This window comes from Arvicanthis niloticus, chromosome 10, assembly GCF_011762505.2.
Source record: "Arvicanthis niloticus isolate mArvNil1 chromosome 10, mArvNil1.pat.X, whole genome shotgun sequence".
Classification (NCBI taxonomy): Eukaryota; Metazoa; Chordata; class Mammalia; order Rodentia; family Muridae; genus Arvicanthis; species Arvicanthis niloticus.
Genome location: NC_047667.1, coordinates 49,445,812 through 49,465,362, shown reverse-complemented (window position 1 = coordinate 49,465,362; position 19,551 = coordinate 49,445,812). Strand labels below are relative to the sequence as shown.

The following is a 19,551-nucleotide window of genomic DNA, read 5'->3' as shown; positions in this document are numbered from 1 at the left end:
GCCTCCCGAGGGCTAGGATTACTACTGCCTGTCATACAGCAAACTTACTTTGTGATGTTCTATCATATGATGTAAATATCTCTGCTGAATGGCTTAAATAGAAAACTGTAAAAGATGAGAATTCTTTCCCTTAAGTTTTTAAGCATTTCAAAGTTGTCTCTGTCTGGTATGGTTTTATTTTGCCTTCTACTATAATTCTGAACTTAAAATAAGACACACTTGGAGCAAATCACTGTTTCTGAGGTTGAACACTAAAAGTATTGACTTGTTTTTGGTTGCTACATTGAGTGAAAGACGTATGTCTTTTAAAATGCAGTCAGCTCTCTTATATCCATGAATTCAAATCTGGATCAAAAATATTCTCCCACAAAAATTGGAGATGTTTTGTTTGGGGTTTTTCTTTGTCCTCCTTAAACTATAGCATCCAGTGGCAGAACATTTCACTATATTATTACATGCTATTAGTGATTGAGAGAAAATACTGTAATTTTTTTATATAAGATTTAAGCATCCACATCTGCAGGCCCAGGATGTAACTAGATGTGCCTAGGAAGGCAGGTTATGTTAAGTGACTAGAAACAGATACTTGTGCTTATTTGGGGACATAACTCACAGAAATATTTCGTCCTGTTGAGAGCCTTCTACCTCGTGCAGTGAAAATACATTTTAAATATGAGTAAAAGTCTAGCAGCAATTGGAGGTAGGTCCATGCTTTTTCAGCCTACTGTTAGTTAGTGGATTGAAGTTTTAGGGCATAGTGGTTTATTATTTCCTTTCAAAACAGCTTTACTTGTATTAGACTGTCAAAAAGTGACCTATAAATTCAGCCTTGTTTTCTGTTACTTCTCCACAGGAGTCTGTAACAGACTACACTACACCTTCCTCTTCTCTGCCTAACACTGTGTCTACTAATACTGCAAAGATGGAGGATACTTTGGTTAATAATGTAAGTAATCAGAGATTAGCGGGTTTGGATAGGAACCTGACTCATCTTATACAGCCCTGTATCTTAAGCAAACTGTTGTGAACAATATTTGACTCTTAACAAGAAGTGAGTTGATAAGTTTGTATTTTGAGCAGTGTATAAGTATACATACTTTTAAAATCAAAGTTTAGGCTTCCCTCCTTTCCCCTCCCCTCCTATCCATCCCCACAGCCCTGTTTTAAGTTGTCAGCTTCCAAAGACTTAGGCTGGGACTTGGTTTTTATGAGCACTCATCCTGTTAACCTAGTTTGGTAAAAAGTTTTGGATTCACCTAAAACATTAACTATACAGACTATAATTATTTTAGTTAGGTAATTTTGTTCACAAATAAGACTTTATGATTCAGTGGAGCCATAGTCATTTAAAGTCAATAGAATAAAAAAACCTTCAAATTGAAATATGTAGACCTAGCCTTGCCAACATTGCTTTTGTGGAAATTGAGCTCTAATATGAACATATATATTCCATAATTTCTTAAATTACCTAATATTAGGTGATGTTAAAGTTGTATGGCAGTAAAGTTTTTTCTAGAGTGACCAGGTTATAATTGGATGTTTTACATCAGTACAGTTTATCATTTTGCCTAGTTCAGTATAAATGAAAAAACTAGTCTAAAAAGTAACTTGCTGTGGCCTCATACACAGCATAATTGTGACATTTAAAAGTTTCTTGTATGGTTCTTGCTTTTGAGAATAAGTAGGGAAAAACTGGGTCATCTGATCTCCCTTTTGAATATAAACTAATATAATCAAAAGCTATCATTCAAATGATGGTTGTTCTTTCCAAAAATACTTTTATAGCTTTAAAGATTTCTTCAATAGGACTATCATTTTCAGTATAAAAATCTTGATTTTTGTTTCACATTTTTCCCTCATGCTGTCTATCCATCCCCCTAGCATCAAGTATGTGGAATTTTAGAAAGGTGAGCTACATTGGGGGTCAGTTTATCAAATTATAATCAAATTAAAAGGTTTCTGTACAGCTGAGGAAAAGGAATGGAAAGGAGTCAGTTGTACATGATATTAAGAGCTGATTAGCTTGTCTTGTGTTTCGAACTTAAGGCTGCTTCATGCACCAAAGCCTGGGATAATCCACCACAAGTTTATGAGAAGAATTTCTTGTATAATAGGAAACTTAGGACAAAGAGACTTTACTGAGTTTAAATGCTGATTCCACTGCTAGCTTATCTGTAATGTTACAGTAAAGTATATGCTTTAATTGTGCTATCTTTTCTCATTTAAAAAACATTTGTAAAATGTCCCTTTTTCATTCCCTAAACTTGTAGCATTTTGTCATTGAAAAATATATATGCAGGTGAGCACTTGAGTAGTCTCTGTGTATTCCTAAGGCCAGTTAGCATGACTGTGTGCACTGACAGATATGAGGAAGAAGACATGTAGTCTCGTGTATATGTGAATGATCTTTGTTTGCTTATTAGCAGTATATGTAAGGCATCTATGAATGAAAAAAACAAAATCTAGGTTTGGGCATATTGTGCATTCAGTGTAGATTACGTCAATGTTGTTTCCTTGGGCCAAGTGTGGTAGTGATTCTGTGGTAACTACAAAGTCTTCTATGGAAAAACATTTTAAGGTCTTTTGAGATGTCTTTTCATTTGCCTCTTGGAAACTTTCATTTTAAAATGCAGAACGTTTGTCTTTAAAAATTCATATGTTAGGTTTATTTCTGTTGAAATTTCATATAGGCTTCTCTTTTTAAATGATGTGTTTATGTGTATATGTATGAGCTTGGGTGAGTTTATGTGCACAGCTCGCATACATAAGCCCCCAGAGCCAAAGAAAGCATGCTAGACAACACTTGAACAGTGAGTTACCAGGAACTAAATCTGAGTCCTTTGAAAAAGCAGTGTACTCTGAGCCACTGAGGCATCTCTCCAACCCCGGGATAGGCTTTTAAAATAAATATTCTAACTTGTGTGGTATTTAGTGTTATCCAGTATTAAAATTTTTTGTATTTTGAAGTTCCACAGCGTTAAGTACAAAAGACATTTTTTATTACTATGGTTTAGCTGTTGTCAAGATTTACTTTAAAATCTTTGTTATGTAGCATATGTTTTGACAGATCTCTATTCGATATGTAGTCCAAAGTATCTCAAAGTGGTTTTCTTAAAATCTGAACGCATCCCAGCCATTATTCCCTGAATAACTGAGTGAATCATTAGAAGCAAACATAGAGCAATGCACAGAGTAAGGTTACAACATCCAGGGACTGTGAGGTAGGAGGAATAGTGCATACCGCCTTAAAGTTTCTAACAGTGTTTGCTATAGTCATATCTTTACATAATAAAACAGTTTGGTGTGATGAGGTAAGGGTATATTCCATACTTCTCCCGAGATTACTTTGGTTTTTTAATCTAGTTCTAAGAGGCTGATTAGGGAAGAGGTTTGCACCGTTGAGTTAATACTTTCAAGATAGGAACCTGTACATACTCCATATATGCTAAAAGTTGTATTTCTTAGAACTTTAGAGCACAGAGTATGGCTCTTGTATCGGATCGGTAGTATTGTCATCACCCCACCCTTACCACCAGGAATTTATTTAAGATACAAGATTTCACTTCAAGTATAAAGAAAAGAGTGCTGCCTGGAGTACTATGTACTTTATAGTTGAGACAAGTTACTTTTTTCCTGATAATTTGTTCATATGCAAGTGGTTAGTGTTTCTCTTCAGAACTTTAACATAGTTATCAGCCTCTATAAGCATTGTAACTTAAGTTAGCAGATACTCCATTTTGGGCTGATGGGGCTTTTGTAGCAAACTTAAGATTGTGATATGTTGCCTGCCTTTTCAGGTGCCCCTGCCCAACACCCTTCCCCTCCCTAAGAGGGAGACTATACAGCAAAGCTCCAGCCTAACTTCAGTTCCTCCCACTACTTTCAGCCTCACCTTCAAGGTATGTACAACATCCATCTCTAAGGCTCCTTAATTGTTGCATGCAAGGAACGCCAAGTTCACAAGAATGGTTTCTTTCTCTCTCTCTCTCTCTCTCTCTCTCTCTCTCTCTCTCTCTCTCTCTCTCTCTCTTTCCCCCAGTGACATCAAACTGTACCTTGAAATTGATATTAGCTTTTAACACTGCTTGGCAATGACAAGGTCTATTGTGTGTATGCATTTTGTCATAAAAATAGAGTTACAGTTTATGATTTGTACTCAAATACAAAGTGTTAATTATAATAAGAATGTTCTTTTTTTCTTATAAGTCATTTATAAATGGATGCAGGAATATTTCATGAAAAGGCTGTTAAAACAGGCATACTTTATAAGCAAAACTGAGAATTTTTGGTTTGAAATTCTCAAGATCGAACTAGGCACCTCACATTTGAGGCAAGCACTTTACCAGGACATCCCAGTTTTTTGTTTATTTACACACAGCTTCTTTAAGTAGCCCAGGCTGGCTTTTAACTTCATTGTCCTTCTGCCTACTTAGATAGCAAAGGTTAAAGTCTGTCCTATACCACTAGCTGGCATTTGCTTTGTTTTTCTAGCGTCTTATTTTCCTGATTTTTGACCTATATTAATTCTTTTTCATAAGAAAATTACTTGAGATTATTATGTCTGATTCACCTTGGAGTTAGTAAGTTAATGGTTAAGGGGGAAAAAGTAGAATTGGGTTTTTCTGTGTCTTTATTAATGTTCTCTTTGTTCATAATCCTATTCAGCATGGTATTTAACATCTAAAGGCAGGTTTTCCTGATTGGATTATAGTAAACCTTTGATGTTTTAGTCATTTTGGCCAATGTCCATTTCTAGACTCTTTCTCTATGACCTCATCATTACCTCTGTATAAGAGTGTTAGTAAATGATGTACTGTGCTCAGTCCTTACTGGTCAGCATCAATTCTTGTTTGGCCTTGCTGATTTTCTACTCAGAGAACTGTATCAATCTTGGCTCATTACCTTGTTTTATAATTCAGATGGTTTTTATGATAATATTGATCAAATTTCACATAAGCAAATATGTATGCTTATTATTGAACCAGTTATTAATTCTTTAGAATATCTGTTGGGTTTGCTTTTTTGATTCGTTTTTAACATTCCAAAATTATCATACACAAAGTTAAAGTTAAATAAGCTTAACCTGTCATTTTTTTTACTTTTGTGTTTTCATTACACACACACACACACACACACACACACACACTCTTTCATCTTGGAAAAATATTTAATTGCAGAAAAGGTCTATATGGGCGTTATTGCCAGCATGTAAAATAGTTATATCTTTGAATTTCCAAAGACAGTTTTCTTGCTGGTTAAGAAGTGAAATCAAGCTAGATATATAAATAGATAATAATCTCTAACCTCAAAATGTCAGGTTACTGTTACAATGGTTAACATAACTTCTATTAAGTTCCCAACAAGATGTTTTGTTTAGATTTACAGTTATTATCAACAGACTAAAGATCAAAAGTTGGCATTTCCTAGATATGAGCCGTCTTCCATCTGAAGTTAAGCAGAAATGTCAGCTATTCTTTAAAGGATGGAGGTGATACCACAAACTTCTGGCTGTGGGTTCCATCCTTCAGAGCAACTGATGAACAACTCAGCTAAAATACCAGAGTTACATACATATCCTGAATAAGCTCAAAATAGAGGCCTCTGTGCAGGTGCTAGTCCAGGACTTGGGAAGGACCTTACAAATTGGGGGAATGCAGTTGTGGTTCCAGTCCCACCCTACCTTCCACAGCTTTTATTTTGAAATTAAATACACTTGAATGGCATAGTGAGTGTGAGAAATACATATTTGTTCTTAAACATAAGAGTCTTACAATTTGAGTGTTTAACTATGGTGGTCTGCATAGATGAAATGATGAGCAGTATGGATTTTGAAAAGGAAATGATGAGATACTTATTAAGGTAGGTTAAAAATTTAGAAATTGCCAGGTGATGGTGGCAGTGGCAAGCAGATCTTTGAATTTTAGGCCAGCTTGGTCTACAAAGTGTGTTCCAGGATTGCCAAGACTATACAGAGAAACTCTATCTTTAATGCCTCCCACCCCAAAAAATCTTTTAAAAACAAATTTAGAAATTAGTATTTAAAGGGTTAATAAATTTGTTTGTTATTGGTATTAAAGATGCTACCTAGGAAAAGTGCCGCCGTACAAATCATCTTAGAGATTATCTTGGGTTTACCTTTCATCACAATATTTTCTCTGGTAATACTAAGAACCTTTTTGCCTCCATATGTGGTAGAATCTTGCTCTGTTCTTCAATTCAGAAATCACTAGACACATAAAATTATTCAACATTTGAACAATAGTGGGTCTAAATTGAAATGTGATCTAAATTGAAGAGAAAATGAAAGAGATCTCCATCTGAAATTTTAATCTTAAAAACGGAAATTGATTAAGAAATAGGTGAGGTGACATCTGTGTAAATTTCAGAGATGAAGGCAAGAGTCAGTGTTCAAAGTCATCTTTCAGTGCACAGTGAGTTTAAGGCCAGTCTGTGCCACAGTGAAACAGTGAAAGCAAACTAGAGAAAACTGTCTTAGTGTTATATCAATTATTACTTCAGTTATAAATACATTGTTTTGAATTGTCTGTTAACCAAATTAATACTGCCTTTTTGTTTTTAGTTTTTTAAACATAACAGTTAGAAAAATGTAGTTGCGTGTATGGCGGGCATTATTGTTATCTGAAAGTCAGTGGACACTGCTGCTCCATTTTAAAGATCTAATTCTGTCTTTTAAGACATGAAAGTCCATGTGTAGCAGGGCCACAAATAAGATACTTGCCCTGTTACATCACCATGTGTGTTTGAGAAATAATGGTTTAAAAAGAAGGAACAGGAGGGGGGCAGTGCTTCCTAAGACCATTTCTGACAACAGGCAGAGCGTTAAGTCTGTCCCATGGAGGAACCATTCTTCTTTATTACACTGGAGGGAGGGAAGAGGGGGCCATTTGATTTTTGATAAGTGCTTCAGCTGTGTTTCAATGTGTATTTCCCAAAGCCTTCAGAAAGTTCTGTTTTAAAAAAAATAATAACCTTTTGGGTAGAAAGTTTGAAAACTCAAGCTGACACTATTTGGAATCTATCTACTGGGGTATAAAGGATGTGGTCTGTTGGTTTTTCTTATTTTTTACTTTGTTTGCTTTAACAGAAGTATATTTTATTGCAGATGGAGTCTGCACGAAAGGCATGGGAAAATTCTCCAAATTTAAGGGAAAAGGGGTCCCCAGTAACTTCTACAGCACCTCCGATTGTGAGTGGAGTCAGCAGCAGTGCCAGTGGACCAAGCACTGCTAGTTACAGCTCATTTTCCAGTGCATCAATGCCTCAGATCCCAGTTGCATCAGTCACTCCTACAGCATCGCTGTCAGGTAGCTTGCCTGGTATACCTTTTTGTTTGAGACACTGAGGAGTGAAGCTGGTTGCCTAATGTTTCCTAGACAATCACCATACCACTGAACTGCGCCACCAGCTTATGTGATCTGCTGTTCCCTAAGCAGAAGAAAAATACTTTATGAAAACTCCCCTTTTCTTACTTGTCCTTTTATTTGTGTCTCAGAATTTTAATAATATCTATTTTATTGATTGCTTAGTAGGAAAGATTTTGCCAAATCCTCCCTCATTGAGAAAAATTCTGTCTTCAAAATTTTTATATGAAGCTCACCCTTTTGTAATTTTACTATACCCCAGTAATTAAACACAGTTCAGAATATAAACTCCCATAGCTTTTAAATGATTCTTGTTCAGTTTGTCTGATTTAAAGGTATTAATGAATAAGTTATATTTTCTAATGATAAGTTAGGTAGATAGTGTAACTACTGTTTGAGTGGTGCCAGGGGAAATTTTGTCAAAGATTGGAGTTAGAAGAAACTGTCATTCCTTACTTAGAAGTTTGTAGTTCTTAAAGAATGACAAATGTTTTCAAATGCTTAACTTGTAGGAAGGTTCATCCCTTTCACTCATTACTTAACCATGTTCCTTCTGTTTAAAAACATATTTTATTTCAGGTTTTCACAGTGTTCCCTGAAAATACCTTTTCAGTGAATAGAAGTATACCTTGTTCAGAATTTACTTGCTTTGTTTATTTGGTGATTATGGTGTTGCTTTTGCATATTCTGCCATATTACACTAATTTGAAGAGTCTACCCCACCATTGGTGTTTGGGCTGTCCTGTAGCAGTTTTTCTATTACCTTTAATAGGTATATTTTAGATAGCCCCAAAGTGGGTATGGTAGTGTACACCCATAATCTCATCACTTGCTTGATTGAAGCAGGAAGATTGGAAATTTAAGGCCAGCCTAGACAATTATGAAGGCACTGTCTCAGAAAAGAAAATGAAAGTAAAAACCTTAGAGATGATTCCTGCATTGTAATGTCATACCAGATAGCGCCTTAATTACATTTTTTTTTCTCTAAAACTTGTCCAGTCATTCCCCACTGCCCATTTTTTAGACTAGCTTGAATTCCTCTACTTTAGTGGGAATTGGTCTAAAACAGGAGATCGGTAGGATGATTTGAAAAGTTTCTAGGTCTTTCTTTGGAATCCAGTGACCTGTTTTCAGGTCAAGCTAATTGTCTCCGGTGTATTGTTGACCAAACAGTGACAAGGATATTGACATGATTTTCTCCCCTTCCCTTTTCAAGACAAGGTTGCCTGTGTTCCTGGAACTCTATAGGTGAGAATAAGATTGCCTGTCCTGTACCTCCTGTGTATGGAGATTGCAGTAACATGGCTAGGATGACAGGCATTGCTACCATATCGCTTTATAATGCTAGCCCGAGACACTCCAACCCCCCTCAAATATTTTTGATCTTTGGCTACTTGAAGACTGAATATAGATAAAACCCATGAAAACCATAGAATCAGAAGACATAATAGGTATGAAGAATGAACATGCTATATTTTTCTCCTTTCTTCAAATACAGGAGCTGGTACTTACACTACCTCTTCATTGAGTACAAAATCTACAACCACATCGGACCCTCCTAATATTTGTAAAGTAAAACCCCAACAATTACAGACCAGCAGCCTACCTTCTGCAAGTCACTTTTCACAGTTAAGCTGTATGCCTTCCCTTATTGCACAGCAGCAGCAGAGTCCACAAGTTTATGTGTCTCAGTCCGCAGCAGGTAAGATTTCAAGGGTTGGTTATAGGAATTTAGAAAATGTACATTTGTGTGCTCTTTTCTTCTCTTCTCTTGACTCTTTCAGTGCTTAGATTTTTTTTTTTTTTTCCAAATGTACTTCTCTATGTTTGAATCCTTTCCATCCATGACAAGAATTCTGAGACTTTTAGAAGGGGTGTGTGTGTGTCTGTCTCCACTTTAATCTACTACATTTTTGACAAGTTTAATCTATATTGACTGTAATTATAGATAGGAATCTTGATTCTTATCTGCATCAAAATTGCTTGTTGAAAATGTGTAAAAATATGTTTAAAATCTATACCAAGCATTTTAATCACTAAATGCTAATTGTTTTCAGTGGTTTCCTACTCTACTCCATAGTTTAATATTGGAGTGGATTTGCTGGTTCAGGGGTCAGGTTCGTTTTGTGTGTGAAATGTTAGCAGTACATAGCTAATTGAGAATATATGAGAGCATTTATTTTGTATGACCCAGTGGCACGAAATTTACAATGTTTTATTTACATGCACTTTTCTACTAGAAATTTTGTATCTTTTTACAGTTATACTTTTTCAGTGACTTTCAGAATACTCACATTTAAAATCAACTAGAAAATCTTTTTTTTTTAACTGCTCTAAGTAATTTGGTTTATTGCTTGGAAAATTCTGAGACTTAGATAATACTGTTCGTTTTTCCTAATGGTCTAGCTCAAATCCCAGCCTTTTATATGGATACCAGTCATTTATTCAATACCCAGCATGCACGATTGGCTCCACCATCCCTGGCTCAGCAGCAGGGCTTCCAACCTGGTCTCTCGCAGGTAAACATCCTGATCCTGTATTTTTTGATACTTCTATGGCTTTTCTATCTTGGGCTTTAGTATTAGATAAACTTAAGTTAAAATCCACTTTGAATTACCTCGGATAGGCTATTATTAGCAAAACTCGGAGAAGTTTTTGATTCACGCATTACCAAGCTTAATATACCAATGTATATTGGCAGTAAGTCATAGGTTAAAAACAAAATTGGTTTTAAAGGGTTGCTGATACATACTTATAAATCTTATTTTTATGTCTGGAATCTGTTTTTATTTTTCCCAATCTTGTGATTTGTGTATATGAAGCTCGTGCCTATTTACATGTGCATTTTTTTTTATTACATTGCAGCCAACATCAGTTCAGCAGATTCCAATCCCTATCTATGCCCCACTGCAAGGGCAGCATCAAGCCCAGCTGAGTTTGGGGGCGGGGCCTGCTGTTTCCCAGGCTCAGGAATTATTCAGTTCTTCAATTCAACCATATAGGTAAATTGCCTTAAAAGTTATTTTTATAATTTTTAATAAAACATGAAAGATTATGTAGTATATAGTGCTAATTGCTTTTCCCCAAACCCTATTATTATATTACAAACTAATTAAGTGTGTACATTATAGTTTTCAAGCCTGTGCCTGGTGATTTCAACTATGCCTTGGTTTCTTTTGTTCTTGTACTTTGTTCAGATTAGAATTTTCATGACCCATGAACTATCTTAATTAGAGCTATTCTGTCTTGGTATGGTTACTCACACTTTGAGTCTTAGTTCTCAGGAGGCAGAGGCAAAAAGGATCACAAACAAAACTCTTCCTTTTTGTTGTTTCTGATTTTGGGGAGGGTTTCTCTGTGTAGAACATGCTGGCCTCTGAACTCGAGGTCCACCTGCTTGAACTGAGTTCAAGGCCATCCTGGGTCGTAAAGTGAAATCCTGCTCAAAACAATTAAACAAGAAGCTTTACTTTGTTCAATACTTGTATCAAGACTATATGTGTAATGTCACCAAAAATAAAACTAGGTTTGACTCAGTTTTGTAGAGAACATGTAAAATGTAAATAATTATAATAATTAAAAAGTAACATGTAAGCTATTCGTTGCCAAGAGTGGGCATTTCCCTCAAATGTTTGCATTTGGAGGCCTGTTGCAAACAGGAGTTAATCTAGAAACAAGTGATCAAAGACCTTGTCTTTCCTACCTAATTACTGATTTAAGAGTACTTGGTTATTTGGGGCATAAGATTTTCACATTCTAAATATAATTAATATATAACATGACCTTCTCCTGCTTTATACTTTCTGTAGATCGCAGCCAGCCTTTATGCAAAGCAGTCTTTCCCAGCCTTCTGTGGTTCTCTCTGGTACAGCTATCCACAACTTTCCAGCTGTCCAGCACCAGGAACTTGCCAAGGCACAATCGGGTCTTGCCTTTCAGCAGACTTCAAATACTCAGCCCATCCCTATACTATATGAACATCAGCTGGGACAGGCATCAGGACTAGGAAGTTCTCAGCTGATTGATACACATCTTCTTCAGGTAAGGCTGTGCTTACTTGTGGTGCTCTAAGTTTTTAAATCCAGATTCTTTTAGGCCCATAATTATAACTTACAAAGAAAAAAATCTGCACAAGGTAAATAGTAAAAGATATAATGGGGATAAAAAGCAAACAAAACTCTTCCTTTTTTGTTGTTTGTGGTTTTTTGAAGAGGGTTTCTCTGTGTAGACCATGCTGGCCTCTGAACTCGAGGTCCACCTGCTTCTGTCTCCTGAGTGCTGGGATTAAAGGTGTGTACCACCATGCCTGGCTATGAACTTCCCTTTTAAGATGATAATGTTGATACAAATTACATGGGACTTGCTTCTCAGTTTTTCTTGTTTCTTGTAAATTTTTCTAGGCAAGAGCAAATCTTACTCAAGCCTCAAATCTTTACTCTGGACAAGTACAGCAGCCTGGTCAGACAAATTTTTATAACACTGCCCAATCACCAAGTGCTCTCCAGCAGGTAAACTATGGCATGGTAAATTTCCTCAATTTTCTATATTATTCTTTGTATTGTTTTGTTATTTTGACGTTTATATAGAACCAAGATAAAGGAGGTGATTTTCGAATTTACACTGGCGTGTGCTGGGACTCCCGTTAGGTCTATTAGGAGTGGACGGTGCTTCCACTTGAAGCTGTGTAACAGCCAGCTCCTCCTCACTGTACGTCTGCCTCTAATTCATTCTAGTTTACTTAGTTTTCTTAGCTGGGTTTTTATATAAAAGGAATTCGTGAATATGGATATTTGAAACTCATATATTCAAAAATATAATACATGATATGCCCATGAGTGTTAGAAGTAAAGGTCGACTCTAAGGTGGTTACTGTAATGTAACACTAAGGCAGCATCTTAAATGCATGGGTACGACTGGACTTTGCAATGAAAAGTGAATGCTCTCTTCTGACATTATGTGTGATAGAAGGCTTAGAGAAGGGAAGCAAGCCATTAATCCTTTGGCTTGCTGTTATAAGGAATGATAGTTCCTAATATCATCTTATTGATAAGATGTAAGAGTTGTTTGTGTGAAAACTAAAAAAAGACCTTTTACTTGCAAAACCCCAATTTGACCAAACCTGTAAATAATATAGAAATATTGGTGAGGGGAACTTGAGCTATTTTAAGTGTATGTTTTCTGGTATTTGATTTGTGCTCTGGGTATCTTCAAAGTTAGTGACTATTTCAGTTATACAGTTTCTTCACTATAATTAACATAATGAAGCCACCAAATCCCACCTTTCTCCAGACAGACCTTTGCCTGTTAAGCTATGTAAAGCCACATATTGTTGTTATACCTCTAATACAAGAACAGATAGTTGGGGGGGGGGGGGGCTGGTCATACCTTTAATCCTATCACTTGGAAGCCAGAGGCAAATGAATCTCTGTGAGTTCAAACCAGTCAGGACTACATAGTGAGACCCTCTCCTAAAGGAGGGGTGGGGTGGGAAACAGAGCTAGTTACTTACATAAAGGTTGGTATATACTATATATTTTAAAGTATTTTACTTACATTTTTAATTTAAAAATTATTTGAAGATCTCTCTTGGTATATATGTAGATACATGCGCGCACACAATAATTACATGGAAATGGTTACAGGGTTTTTTTGCTGTCTTTTCTAGGTTACAGTACCTTTACCAGCATCCCAGCTTTCCTTGACTAATTTTGGATCTACAGGACAACCCCTGATTGCTCTGCCTCAGACACTTCAGCCCCAGTTACAGCACACAACCCCACAAGCTCAGGCTCAGAGCTTGAGCCGGCCTGCCCAAGTAAGCCAGCCTTTCAGAGGATTAATCCCTGCTGGAACACAGCATAGCATGATGGCAGCCACAGGAAAAGTAAGTGAGATTTGGTTAGTGTACATGAGGCTGTACAGCTGGTGGGTGTCCGATAATAGAGATAGATGTGTGTATGTTACATCTGTGTTGAAAGGGCTGTAAGATGGCTCATCAGGTAAAGTCACCCACTACCAAGACCTAAGACCTCAGTTTAATGTCAGGAAGCCACATGGAAGAAGGAGAGAACTGATTTGACCTCCATATTGAGGGTGAAGAAGTAACCATTATATATATGGCATTGATTAATCACACCACATTGCTGACAGAATTAGAGGAATGTTAACTTTACTTTATTGGGCTTTTTTTTTTTTTTTTTTTTTCCTTTTTCTTTTTCTTTTTTCAGATGTCTGAAATGGAACTAAAAGCCTTTGGGAGTGGCATTGATATCAAACCAGGAACACCTCCAATTGGTGGACGAAGCACCACACCAACATCTAGTCCATTCAGGTAAGGTGGACATTTAGATTTGCTTTGAAAATTATGGAATAATTTGAAATTTTTAAAATTCAGTTGTTAAAACCCTTAAGGTATTACCAAACCTATGTTAAGCAGAAGTTATTGAGACTTGTTACTTTTATCCAAGATGTTAGCACCGTATTTTAAGAATATTCTTTTGCCGCTCTTAATAGCATTACAATGTTCAGCCACTAAATGTGATGAAAATCCAAAAGTAAATAAATGACTTTGAAGTCTAACAGCATTGTTCACCTGGCACTACTTTACTAACCAGTGACTTCTTTTCCAAGGGCTACATCAACAAGTCCAAACAGCCAGTCTAGCAAAATGAACAGCATTGTTTATCAGAAACAGTTCCAGTCAGCCCCTGCCACAGTGAGAATGGCACAGCCGTTTCCTGCACAGTTTGCACCCCAGGTAGGCAGAACCGAGGGGGGTGAGGACAGTGTTTGTAAATGATGGCTAATCCCACTAAGGCTGTGGCTTTATAACCATAACGTAGGTGAGCAGTTATGGTGTACACCTTTGAGTGAAAACTTGTCTGGTCTTAAAAAGTGAATGTATGATGCTCAGATATAAATAGACAGATGCGATAGTGGCTCAGTTTCAAAGCAGACATTAGAAATACTCAAGATTCCCCACACAGCTCGACTGTTGAAGTCCCATTCCTCTTGTCCTTTTGGAAGAAGTTTGATTTTCAGTGAAGGGTCCCAGTGCTTAAGTCCCAGGCCCACAGTTGGGTTTTGTACCTGCACAGGTGAAGTAAGATTTTTCAGGATGTTTTAAATAATGTGTAGGTATATGTGTTTCGCCTCCCACTGCTGAATCATATTGAAGACTGGTTAAGATTAGTAACTCGCAGACTAGAATTGGTTCCTAAGGAACACATTTGTTGAGTTACTGTAACCGTACCTTCCGAGTATGTTTAGCATAGAAGTGTGCTTTTCTACAATTGTCCCTTTCTGTCTCACCCTTAGAGTTTCCACCTGAAGTGCCATAGCATGCTTTGCCTAATTTTTCTGTTAAACTTTGTAAGCATGGCCCATTTATTCTTTGTCCTTATTAATGGAATGGCACGATCCAAAAACTTTCACTGGCAAAATGGGCACAGATTTACTCTGGGATAAGCCAACCTGGTCTAGTTGGCTTTTTTCTTTTTCTTTCTTTTTTTTTTTTTCTTTTTTTTCTTTTTTTTTGTTTTTTTTTTTTTTTTTAACAGTTCAATGTTGTATGTTTTGTTTTTTTCACTCAGATTCTCTCTCAGCCTAACCTGGTCCCTCCATTGGTAAGAGCCCCACATACTAACACCTTCCCAGCGCCTGTACAGAGGCCACCAATGGCACTGGCCAGTCAGATGCCTCCTCCGCTGACCACAGGCCTCATGAGCCATGCTCGTTTGCCACATGTAGCCAGGGGTCCTTGTGGATCACTATCTGGAGTCAGAGGTAATCAGGCCCAGGCTGCGTTGAAGGCTGAACAAGATATGAAGGTTAGTACAGTGTTGATGGCCAACAGAGCAAGAGTCTGTCTCGAACCCTGTCTGAAATGCCTCTGGCCCACAGCCTTGTATCCAGGAGTTCGTTGTCTTTACCAGACTTAACCAAGCTAACTGCTTTTATTCGTCCCAGATCCCCATTTTTTTTCTCCCTCCATCCTTACCTTTTCCTCCTTTTTATGACCCCCCTCCCATTGCTTTGCCACTATAGTCAGAAAACAAATTAACATTTTAAACTATATTCAAATGAATTGCTTATGAAATAAGTATTTGAGGGAGAGCTGAGTTTGGATGTAGTATTTTTAAATACTAAAGAAAGTAATATGGATGGTTTATTACCAGATACCTTGTTTTTATTTTCTTTTTTTTTTTTTTTCATTCCTCCCTGCCCTCCCTCCCCCACCCAACTTAATACATAATCATAATTATGTGAATTCTGGAATTGGTTAAGACATGTTAGCTACCGTGATTTTTATTCCTTCAGAAATCATTTGAGTAATTTTCATCTTAAACTTTCCACATCCTTTTTTTGCCTGCCACCTGGGGTGGCTATAGTTCAGAATGCAATTATAGATGAAGAACTCAGAAAGGCACTTTGGGATCCTTCATGGTAAAAGGCACTAATAAACATGGGTTTGCTGAGGCCACCAGGAGTCTGTGTGGGGACAGTTCTTAGTATGATTCTCACCCGTCTGCCTATGCAACCAGCTGAGTTTGTTTCTGTATTTACTTTACGGTTGACTTTAAGAATCTTAGCAGTTTTACTTGTTTTATCACTACATATATTAGACTAGAACAGAGAAAAGCTTAGTGCTTACAAGCAGGGGAATATGCACAGTAATGCTTTACTCTGAATTAGAAACATACTTGTGATAATACTATTAAAGAATTTAGTTAACTAACTAAAGTTCCTTTGTGTTTCTAAAGCTGAGTAATCCAATTTAAAGGTTACCCTTTAAGGAGACCTCCTATGACATTTTGTTAGGCTGTGTGCCTAAGGTTTCCATCTGTTTGTTACTACTAAAAAGTACTAGCACTAAAAGCTTTGCAGATTGTGTAGCTAGCCATCTGCTCCTGGCTAATTGCCACTTGATTTTTAAACATTCTTAGGTTAAAAATGACATTAGAACATGATAATATTAATGGGGTGGGAGAGAATAAATTTCTTAAATTGTTTTAGATTTTTAGGTAGTAGAGGTTTACGTGTAGAACATGAAGGAGTTCTTGTGGTTTTTGTTATGTGCAAAAGGAGTAGAAAGTTAAGTTTAGTTGGATATAGTATAACACTATACTATAATGTACAGATTAACGTAAGTATATTCTTTGGGGCACATTGTCATTGAAACTGAGATTATTGACCAGCACAGAATGTGGTAGGAGCTATCAGAACTTAGTGATCAAGTGAAGTTGTAGTTACTAATTTCTGATGCTCTTCCCCTGCAGAAGAGAGCTGTGGGAAGAGGACTCAGCCACAAGACATTTGGTCCTAGGTGTTGGTAATGCCACAATATAAGTGCTTCCTTTTCATTTTATTGTAGACCACATATTGATAACTAGAAGTTTTAAGTATTACATGTATGTTTTCAGATTTTGCAAGCAGCCTCCCCGAATAAAGTTTGGGATTAGTGAGCTGTTCCCAAAACAGATAGGAACCAGCAGCAGTGTGTATTTTGTTGTTGATAAGAGAACAGAAGCTAGAAAGATGGAGGGGGGGTGGTCTTGTTTCAGGTTTCTTTTTTCTTTTTGTTTTTGTTTTTTAAATCACATAGAGTATTTTCAGAGCTAGGAAGAAGCCTATGCATTAAAAACTGAAAGATCAATGGGGCCAAACAAACTTAGGGAAAACTGATTTTTGTGATTGGTACAAAAATTTGAACTGAGATTGATTTGACAGGCTTTGGTAATGGTAATGTTGCAGTATTTTCAGTTCTTGTTTTCTTATTTTTAAAGGCAAAGCAGAGAGCAGAGGTTCTTCAGTCCACGCAGCGGTTCTTCTCTGAACAGCAACAGAGCAAACAGATAGGAGGCAAAGCCCAGAAAGTGGACAGTGATACAAGTAAACCTGAAACTCTGAGTGACCCTCCTGGCACCTGTCAGGAAAAAGTAGAAGAAAAGCCACCCCCTGCACCCACCATAACCACCAAACCTGTTAGAACTGGACCAATCAAACCTCAGGCGATCAAAACCGAAGAAACAAAATCATAAAGGTTGTGGTTTATTGGGGGGGTTGGGGGGGCAGGGAAAGTGAAGTCAAATAATGCCAGCAGCCACAAGGGTAAAGTGATCTGTGACATTATCCTGTGAGACACACAAGGGGCACAGAGCATTTTACATTGACAGAGCTGCTACACCAGTTTCAATGAGGCTCCACAGGCTCGCACCTCCTGTGTAACATTTGCATCTTCAGTCGGTTTATATACAACTGTGCGACCAGTCTGTTAAGTGCGTACAGTTTAGTCCTAAGGAGCAGGAAACACCAGAAGTGGAGGAGAGTGATACCACGGAGTAGCTCAGCTGGACACTGGGCGGTCCCATTAATACATCAGCTGTGGTTCTTTTGCTCCCTCGTGTTCTTTGGATGTGTCTGTGGCATTTCTAGGCTTGAAAGTAAAGTGATGCTAACTGGTGCTGGATAGAGGAGCCTTATTTTTTATTATGGCAGCTTGCTGTTTTTGTAACATGGTGATTTGGTTGAACACAATAAAGTACAGTAGTAACTGATCTCCCCTTCTTCCCGGATGAGTGAGCAGATGATTAAATATTGATGTCATCATTCTTTGAGTATATTCAGATGAGCAACATATGGCTTCTGCTTCTATTTAAAATGATGCTGTTTGATTGTGGTCCGGAGCTTTGAAGTCCTACTTGGCATCTCCTTCCTTGGAGGTCTCACCACATAACAGATTTGATAACGTGTTGGTAAGGTGAGGTCTAGCTCGTCTCCGCTAGGTCATCTTCACATGAATCCAGTGGTTATACAGTTTTGTTTTAGGGATATTTCATTTTTTAATAACGGTTTTTAGCTGACATTCATGGAGAGAATGAGTCCTTAGAACTGTGCCACTAGTGAAAGGAAATCCTATCTAAGAGTGTGTTTCTTCAGAGCTGTGTCACACCATCCTCTGGGCCCTCTGCTGGAAAAGTAGAATCAAGTCTCAAATAATGCCTTTTAAATTGTATCCTCTAGTATTATAGACGTAGGACAGTACTGTATCATACCTCTGTGAATGTAAAATAGCTTGTACCTGCTTTATGATACGTAGTAGTGACTGTGCTTTATCAAAGCTGTTTTTAATGATGTTGCTCAGAATGTTTTCTTTCCAGATGATGATTGAGAAACTAATTTAAAAAAAAAAAAAATGGTGCCAGGTACCACAAGAGTAACAGAACTGTGCTGTTTTCTGGGGTTTTGTTTTTTACTTTTTTTTTTTTTTAATGGAGTGTGCTGGATGTCTCTTCAATTTTGTTCAAATGACTGCAGAACCTTGAAAAGCTGTTGCTGCTATTGATGCATAACATACTGCTATTATTGGTCTTTTTATATAAATATAAATATATATATATACATATATAATTTGAATTTTTGGAAACTTTAGCTGTGCTGTCAACTTTGGAAAAAAGTATCCCAGTTTACTGTGTTGAGTTGGCATTGTACAGAAATTAACAGCCATATTGGTCTAGAAATGTTGAACTTAATTTTTTTTCCATTTGTACAGGGGTAACGCACTGTATTAAATATGTAAGGTCTTATCTACGTGGGTTTGATTACAAAAACTAATAAAGTATTCTCTAAATAATGAGTCTTGGAACTTTTAATTTATTTCAAAATCTGAAGCAAAGCCTGCTAATGTGCCAAAGGCCACGGCCAAGAGCTAAGGACTGCCCTGAGCTTAAGAACCTTAAAATGTGTTCAGTCAGAGGTGGTGTTGAGGAGGGTAGTATTTATGGCTCCTGTTCTCAGGATGATCAGACTTTGATTGCAAGATGGAAGCAGGAGGATGATCAGGAGTTAAAGGTCATTCTCAGCTAGGTAGCAAGTTTGAGGTCCATCTTGGACTGTGTGAGGCCTTGTCCTGGAGAAAACCTAGGGAGACACACATGATAGTGCATGCCTGTCATCCCAGGGGTTCTGGGCCATTGAATGGACAGCCAGGCCTACGCAGAGAAATCTGGGTTAGGGAGCAGCCTAGAATTGGAGAGTCCAATAAGAAAAATCTAAGATCAATCTTGTTTTAAACTGCCAATTGGAAGAACGTCTGAACATTCTTGGATATAAATGGAAAGACCAAAAGTAGACCTGAATGTGTATTTTTTAGTATTCTCATTAGCATGTT

General features: G+C 37.2%; 1 protein-coding gene across 13 annotated transcripts in view; it reads left to right on the top strand.

Annotated features, from left to right (window-relative positions):
- The window catches only part of Prrc2c (proline rich coiled-coil 2C), a 68,877-nt gene extending 49,860 nt beyond the window's left edge, over positions 1-19,017 (top strand). For 6 of the 13 annotated variants that reach the window (XM_076941480.1, XM_034512717.2, XM_034512719.2 and 3 more), the window contains exons 23-35: positions 854-946; positions 3,798-3,899; positions 7,124-7,325; positions 8,881-9,084; positions 9,789-9,901; positions 10,248-10,384; positions 11,192-11,423; positions 11,783-11,905; positions 13,048-13,266; positions 13,610-13,713; positions 14,013-14,139; positions 14,975-15,211; positions 17,168-19,017. In XM_076941480.1, coding sequence (XP_076797595.1) covers positions 854-946; positions 3,798-3,899; positions 7,124-7,325; positions 8,881-9,084; positions 9,789-9,901; positions 10,248-10,384; positions 11,192-11,423; positions 11,783-11,905; positions 13,048-13,266; positions 13,610-13,713; positions 14,013-14,139; positions 14,975-15,211; positions 17,168-17,422 — 2,148 coding nt within the window. In that variant the 3' untranslated portion in view covers positions 17,423-19,017. Of the gene's footprint in view, positions 1-853; positions 947-3,797; positions 3,900-7,123; positions 7,326-8,880; positions 9,085-9,788; positions 9,902-10,247; positions 10,385-11,191; positions 11,424-11,782; positions 11,906-13,047; positions 13,267-13,609; positions 13,714-14,012; positions 14,140-14,974; positions 15,212-16,660; positions 16,714-17,167 lie in introns of all 13 variants that reach the window. The other 7 variants (XM_034512720.2, XM_076941483.1, XM_034512723.2 and 4 more) reach the window with 5 other exon arrangements.
- The last annotated feature ends 534 nt before the right edge of the window (positions 19,018-19,551 follow it).